The sequence below is a fragment of the Phocoena sinus genome, chromosome 6 (genome assembly GCF_008692025.1).
Source record: "Phocoena sinus isolate mPhoSin1 chromosome 6, mPhoSin1.pri, whole genome shotgun sequence".
NCBI classification, from domain to species: Eukaryota; Metazoa; Chordata; class Mammalia; order Artiodactyla; family Phocoenidae; genus Phocoena; species Phocoena sinus.
Genome location: NC_045768.1, coordinates 86,375,795 through 86,383,634, shown reverse-complemented (window position 1 = coordinate 86,383,634; position 7,840 = coordinate 86,375,795). Strand labels below are relative to the sequence as shown.

At 45.2% G+C, this 7,840-nt stretch overlaps 1 protein-coding gene across 2 annotated transcripts; it reads right to left on the bottom strand.

Annotated features, from left to right (window-relative positions):
- Positions 1 to 2,112: 2,112 nt before the first annotated feature.
- Positions 2,113 to 6,684, bottom strand: CTSL (cathepsin L). Of its 2 annotated transcripts, XM_032636404.1 has the most exons (8): positions 6,615 to 6,684; positions 5,988 to 6,124; positions 5,563 to 5,685; positions 5,324 to 5,470; positions 4,648 to 4,872; positions 4,036 to 4,198; positions 3,282 to 3,399; positions 2,113 to 2,483 (listed from the first exon to the last, which is right to left on the bottom strand). In XM_032636404.1, the coding sequence occupies exons 2-8, from the start codon at positions 6,111 to 6,113 to the stop codon at positions 2,384 to 2,386; spliced, it is 1,002 nt and encodes a 333-aa protein (XP_032492295.1). In that variant the 5' UTR covers positions 6,114 to 6,124; positions 6,615 to 6,684; the 3' UTR covers positions 2,113 to 2,383. The 2 variants fall into 2 exon arrangements, with proteins under 2 accessions (XP_032492295.1, XP_032492297.1); XM_032636406.1 differs by having other exon boundaries at positions 5,563 to 6,124; positions 6,615 to 6,629.
- Positions 6,685 to 7,840: the final 1,156 nt, after the last annotated feature.

The window sequence follows — 7,840 nt, the reverse complement described above, 5'->3', positions numbered from 1 at the left end:
ACAAGTTTGAATAAATATAAATGTCTTTGAAAGTTGCAGAAGACATCTGAGAGAGGTCTTCACATTTTCATTCATATCAGCACCTAGGCATTTTCTTAGAGTCTTGGGCTCTACTTCCAAGATTATGTGGACAGCAGTATGAGCTAGCCTGTTACGGTGAAGCAAGGTGACCGTCACTAAGGAGTCCTTTCTAGTGGACTTTCAGAGACTGAAGGTGGCAGATTGCATTTTCCAAAGATGGCCACAACATCTTCCATCCCACATGCTTTTCTGCTAAGTGACCTTGCATCTCCCCACGAAGGTAGACTGTCAGCCCCCTCCCCTGTAACCTGGGCGTCCCTGGTGACATGCTCTGAATACCAGCAGCAGCAGACGTTTCACTGGGGACTAAGACCAGGTTATAAGAAGCCTTGCAGTTCCTCACCGGGCATTCTGGCTTACGTTCCCTTGGGATGTTCCTCTCGGAGTCACCCTTCGTGCCATGGGAGCCCAAGCCACGGAGAGGCCCATGTAGGTCCTCTGGTGGGAAGCCAGGGCTGAATGCCCAGCCCACACCAGCATCTAGGACAGCCATGTGAGTGAGCCTGCTCGGATGTCGGCCCAGTCAAAACTGCTAATGATTCTGGCACACGTGAAAGACTTCCAAAGGAAAACATGTAGTTAAGCCCAGTCAGGAAATTGGAGAGATGGTTTTTTCAAGCTGCTATGTTTCCTGGTAGTTTGTTTTCCAGTAATAGATAGCCAGAATAGTCTTTTCACTGCATGCCCCATTGGTTCCCGTGTCCTAAAAACCTGTGTGTGGGCCCAGCCTCATCTCCCACACCTCAACCTTCCCACTTTCTCTAAATGTTGTTTCTCTTTTCTAAGGGGTTCTGACATGGGAAGTCTCTGCTCAGATACCCACCCTTTTATCCCGTGTTACTGCCCGGCTCCTCTGGGTCCATGTCCCGTTTCTCTTCCTTCTGGTGTTTCAACCACCTCCTCTAACAGCACCATCTCCTTCTCAGGGTTGGGAATGTCTCTTCCACAGGGTGATGACTGGGGCGCCATGAGTGCTACATCAATTCCAGTTGTCTCAGTGTGGTCCCAACCAGTAGAAGGGACTCAGATTGGGAGCCTCCCAAATCTTCCTGTGGCTACACTTGATCATGCTATCCCAAAACCCACAGAATTTTACTCCAAATGACACAACATCTGTCATTTTAGGTCAGAAAGTTGGAAATGTAAGCGCCTGCGAGGAAAGGTCACATTGAGGGTCCAGCATGGCACACAGTCCAGTGCAGATGGACTTGACCAGAGGCTGCTGGAGGTCTTGTGGGCTGAGACCCCAGTTCTCCTCCACCTCATGTCTTCAGAAGGAATTACAGGGTCTAATAACCAAATGATTCCACCTACTCTTTATTTCCTTGAGTAGGAAGGAACGTGAGAATTTTAAACCCAAAGACAGCAAATGAAACTATGTGCTTCCTTAGCCTGCGGAATGTAGGGAGCTTTTCTTTTTTAAAACAAATTCAGGAATTAGGCAGCTAGGTGTAAATTAGGCTTCAGACTATCTCTTTCGATGCTTTCACCTATTGACAACCTCTGAGGCCGCAAGACTATTTCTGAGGCCCAGCCTCAAATGTGGGAGCTTATCCTTCATCGCATATGGACACAAAGACAAACATTCTTGGCGATCCATTGTGTCTGGTCCTTCCTCAGTAGCCACACAGTCTTCGCTAGAAGTTGGGGAAGATGCACCAGAAACTGGCTCTGTGACGTTCATCCTGTAACTCTGCCGGGCTGTCACCATCGTGGGTCAAATGATCATGATCTCTAAGGCCCTTTTCTTGATTGGAACTCGTATGTATGTGTGTTCACTTTTCTAAAATGGGAATTTTTTCCTTAGTAAAATAATTTACCTTTGTCCTTTAGATTGTTTGCCAAATTTTGTTCAAGGGTTGGGTCAGACACAGACAATAGGCAGCTGACATAGTCAGAACTATAAGAACCAAAAGGCCACGCAGCCATTCTAACAGACCATTGGCACACTCAGTTACGTCTTCAGGGCCCAATTACCTTTTTTACTCTACAAAAACTTAATGTATTAAAAACAGAAAGATGTACCACCTCTACTCTGAAACTGTTTTATTTTAAAGGTAAAACTTTACACATCCTTTTAAAACATGAAAATTCAAAATTCTTGAGGCAAATCGATCATACAAACCTATTTACAATAGTATTAAAGGAGTGGTAACATTTCACCAGTATAAGATGTCACAGAATTCAAATCACAACTTGGATCTTCAACGATTCAAGTGTTTCATCCCACACAATAGGGTCTGGCTAGTTTTAAAGAAAATTCTTCCTCTGGATGTTCTGTTCTCAATCCTGCCTTTGAGGTTTAGACAGTAGGATAACTGGCCATGGTGGCGATTCCACAGTTGTTGTCCCGGTCTTTGGCCATCTTTATGTAGCCGTCCATGCCCCAATCTTTACCCCAGCTAAAAGAAGAGAGGGTTTTCCATTTTATACAAAGAATCAACCACATTTATCTTTATTAATACTTAAACAGTGCCCCAGAGGCCAGGACAGACTCAGAAAGAAGCAAGAAAGGCAGTTGTTCTTGTTCCTGGTTGAGTTCTAAATGTGTAAATAACTTCAATCTCCAAACCTCTCACGGAACTGCAAAATTAGAGACAGAAAAAGGAAACTCTTGGGGCCAGATGCGTTTCAGATTTAAGAAAATTTTCAGATTTAGAAATGCAATGGTGCTGGGACTTCCCTGGTGGCGCAGTGGTTAAGAATCTGCCTGCCAATGCAGGGGACACGGGTTTGATCCCTGGCCTGGGAAGACCCCACATGCTGTGGAGCAACTAAGCCCATGTACCACAGCTACTGAGCCTGCATGCCGCAACTACCGGAGCCTGCGTGCCTAGAGCCTGTGATCTGCAACAAAGAGAACCCCGCGCATGCTACGAAGAGCAGTCCCCACTCGACGCAACTAGAGAAAGCCCGTGCAGCAACAAAGACCCAAGCAGCCCAAAAATAATAATAATAAAAAATTAATTAAATTAAGAAAAAAAAAGAAATGCAATGGTGTCAAAACTCCATCAATACTCTAGGCAAGCTTGAGAGAGTACCTTAACGTTATAATCAAACATCAGTATGTCTGTGCTCACCCTAAGTGGCATAAAGACTTTGGAAGTGTACTTAAGGGTTTGAGAACCTGTATCCAAATACTGATTCCAAAAGGGACTCCCATTTCAATCTCAAATATAAGTATTTTGGGCACTTTATACCTGTTCTTGACAAGCCAGTATTTATTGTTATCTGAGTCTCCTCCTTCAAACCCATAGCCAACCGCCAGAACACCATGATCCAGGTCTTCACTGCTGCAGTGTGGGTCATAATAAATGCCTGGGAAAATAAAATTCAAGGTTGGGGTGGGGACCTTCAAGTGACCCATGACAGTAACCCAGCCTATCAACTAGGATAAGAGAGACACCTCAAAATTCAGCTAAAGGACATAAATCTAGATAGGATTTTAAAACAAGATCTATTTTTTTTTAATCCAGGCTAGGGATCTAGGTTCTTGTCTAACACTAGTAGAAATACTGGCACAATCTCTTTTGTAAACAATGTGTCAAGAGGCATAAAAGACCACTCCCTAAAACCTTATCATTTGACTTTCAGAATGTCAGTCTAGCGAAACAGCACACAGCACAAGATTACTTCAGGCAAGAGGTTCTTTCCAGTTTTAATTACAGTAGTAAAATTCTCTGGAAAATTTCAAAGGTCTAACAACTGGAAAAAAGTAAATTAAGCTATACGAATCAAATTAAGTAGCCATTTAAATATATTTGTGAAGTGCTTAAAATCATGGGGATAGGGTTCAAGTGATGTCAAATGGACACATCAGGCACAAACACTACACGAACAACTACGTTAAATCTACACACCCCCAAATTATACACACCAAAGAGTCAATCTTGCTGTATGTCATGGTGGTTTTCCAATTTTTCTGCCTAAACTTCCATACAGACAAATGCTTACCTGCTTTATAGAACTGGAAGGTTGGATGGCTTGCATCTATAGCAACAGAGATGGGGCCCACAGTTGCCACTGCCTTCATAAGGGCCTTCTCTCGCTTAGGAATGTCCACAAAACCAGTGTCATTGGCAGCAGAACTCTGGGGTCTGTAGTGGCAGGATTCATCCTTTCAAAGGTAATGGGGAAGAGACTTGATAAATACCATCCCCCTCCTGGGGTACATGAGTTCAAGACAGTCTGCAGCTTAATGATTTCCAAGTCAAGTTTGTTATAAAGCATCCCAGGAGACGAAATGATATTGGTTGTTTTGAAATGGAAAAAGTAGCTGGTGTCTATTCAATGAGACACGCTCAGTCTACCTGTCCATAAGAAACGTTTACTCTGGAGAAATTTATACTTACATAGAATGGTATGTATATTTCCACATGGCACAGAAATATTAACAGCTTTATAGTAACTATCTAAACAGAGAACTGTGCAAGGCTAACATATTTTAATACTAGTTCTGACAGTCTGCAGATACACAGTCTACAATCTAAAATGTGAATTCTAAATTGGTATCTGTTTTCCCCCAAAGCGTTCAACTTTGATAACGAGATAAGGAGCTCCTTTTACCTTTCCAAAATATGGATAGGATTCCTCTGAGTCCAGGCCTCCGTTGTCCTTAACATACTGGAAGGCATTATCCATTAGGCCACCATTGCAACCCTCATTGCCTTGAGGCCGAGAGCAGTCCACCAGGTTCTGCTCACTCAGTGAGACAAGTTTGCCAGTTTTCCGGAACATCTGTCCTTCAAGGGCGCCAGTGGCACTAAAAGCCCAACAAGAACCACACTGACCCTGAAAACAAAATTTAAAAGCTCTTAGTGTACAAAACAAATAGCAAGACTTTGACGATAGCCCATATATCTGAAAATGCTTTTAAAAACTAGTGAATTGCATCCAAACTCTACTCATTCAGAGCAGGCCATGGGGTGTTTCCAAAAGGAAACCTCTTCTCCAGGCATTTGAGGGCTCTTCTGTCCACTTTCAGTGCTTCAGAAGGAAAAGTCTTCAAGAGCTGGCAAACAACTCTTCATCACAGCAAATGCATCTCTCATTCCAAGAAACTTATCAGCACAATTCTTTTTCTCGCAAGGAAATTTGAAACCGAATAAAATGTTTTAAATTCTTGAAAAAACAGAAACAAAAAACGAGTGAATTGCATGCTGTTCCACAGCCTACCACTGCAAGGATGACAACTCCTATTTGGCTTTACTCTTGGAGAGAGATCTGCTGAATACTGTCATACCTGATTCTTCACAGGAGTTACATAGCCTTTCTCTCTCCAGTCCATGGATGAGGGAATCAAACCAGAGACGGGTACTGGGAACACTTTCCCCTTCTTGCGCTTCTGGTTTCGAAGACCATTCATCACCTGCCTGAATTCTTCACTGGTCTTCAAGGAAAAGGAAACAATGTTGAAAAGCAAGAGGTTATCTTCCTCAAGTACTAAGGAGGGGAGGCACAAAAAGTTCATGCCACACTCACCATGTCACCAAAGGCATTCATTGCCATGGTGAAGCCATGTTTCCCTTGTCTGTATTCCTGATTGTGTAAGTCAATCATTTTCATATTCTTCTCCCACACTGCTCTCCTCCATCCTTCTTCATTCTACAGGCAAACAGGTAACCTATACTCTTTATTTCTATTTAAAACCAACCCACCTTCACCAAGTGGATTTGCAGAAAGAGAGGAAGAGAAACCATGGCCAGAGATGGCTTTATACTCTTGGGAACTGTTTCTCAGCGCCCACACAACAGGGTCGTATGCCCGTACTGTACTGGGTAATGGATGCCACGAAGTTACTGCCCTGGTAAGAGCCAGCCTCAAGAGGTTACTATCTGCTATAAACTCCCAACAGCATGGACCATTCTCTGCGGGATTTCAGATGAACAGTTTCCGATGTTACCAACCAAGCCATATAGTTTCCTGTGTGTTGACTTCCACAATTTCCATTGTGCATTTAAACTGAGATCAAGTTTTGGAGCCGCTAAGGCTATTCCCAAGCAAAGGGCAGTCAGGATGAGTGAAGGATTCATGTTTCAAAAGCCTAGGAAGGGTAAAGAAATGAGTATCTGATTAAACCAATCTTACTAAAACGCCATCCTACTTTTTTCTGAGACGTTATACCCACTGTGGTGGAGTAAAAACATTTATCTTCCCAAGTATTTACACAAGGACTGTAGGGGAAGGCTAAGTACGTGGATAGAGAAAAACAGCTCAGAGACCCCAGTTTCCGCACCGGAGACGGTGAGGCTCTTCTGGGACTCAGAGCCGCGGCTAGGGCGAAGCTCCCTCCCGCGTAGCAGGCGGGGCCAGGCCAGGAGCGTGCCGCCCCGCCCCCCGCCGCCGGCGAACGCCCGCCGCTCTCAGGATGTTCACGCGGCGCAGGGAACAGCGGGCACTGCAGCCCGGCTTGCGTGGGTCAGGCTACCCTGTGTGACCAGCGCCTCCTGGGACCCCTCCAAACCCCAAGCCTGGCAGTCCCGCTGGTTCCCGGGGTGACCCCGCCGTGCCAGGCCCCAGCCCGGGGTGCTCACCTGCGGCGGGCGCAGCTGCGCAGGCGCAGCCAACAACTATGGATCCGGGGGCGTCGGAGGCTGGGCTGTGGGCGCATGTCCTCCCATTTAAGGCTCCGGGATTCCGCTCGGCCGGCCCCGCCCCCCGCTAGCCCGCGCCGCGATTGGCTGAGCTACATGTGGGCGGGGCCCCTGTGCTGGGACTCCCGACGTCTCACGGGGCTGGTCCCAACTTGGCCAGGTGCCAGCCTCAGTGGACCCGACGGCGGCGAGCTGGGCAGCGCTGAGAAGGGCGGACGGAGCCTCCTTGGGGACCCGGATCAACTAATTACCTCGATTGCTCTCGGCCGGTGGTTCACGAAAAGAAGCTTATAGGGAGCACCAAGTGGATTATCAGCGCAACCCTGTGCCGCCTTTAGTCCTAGAGTTTTTGGTGGAAGTCTGCGGGAGGGCTGTCTAGTTTAGGGGTTCCCGCTTATTCCACAGCAAAGGTGGGGCGGGCTGGAGGAATGCGGAGCCCTCAGGCAGACGCCTTACCTCCCGGGCTGAGGGTGGTACCAGCTGGGTTTGAGAAGAATCGGAGCGGAAAGGCAGTTCCTCAAAGCTTGGGACGCGCTGGTCGCTACCCAAATCCCAGGAGGGAAAGGGGACGGGCTGGGTGGGTCTCCAGAGAAGCCATGGCATTTTGTAATGCCCCTTTCCTGTCTTCACGGTCAGGGGTTCCTCTCACCTCTCGAGCTTTCATCAAAACCAACAGAAACGAGTTATTTACAGAAAAATTTAGTTTAAAAAAAGGAAAGGTGGAAAGTAGAAACTGCTTTTACCTTCCCACACTCTACATTAAGGATTGTTATGTCTTCCTTAGTATCTAAGGTGCTTTTCTTGAGATTTAAGAAATTTAACTTTTACTTCAGTGAGTTCTACTTTACATTTAATGTCAGGATTTAAATGACAGTTAGTGAAACGTTTTAAATGGAGGAAAATAGATTTATATATTAAATATTAACTTATATAATTAATAATTGAAGGAACACAAGCCAGAAAAGTTGTACATGTTTGTCCTTTACTACATAAAAATATATTCATTGTAGAAAATACCTTTTATAAAAAAATTATTACCTCATGTCCCTTTCCACATTACCTTTTTTCTCTGCATATTTTGAATTTTTAAAATAAAAATGTAGTCATGGTTCACTGGCCTTGTAAACTAATTTCTACTTAAGATTAAATGGATAAGCATTCTGGAA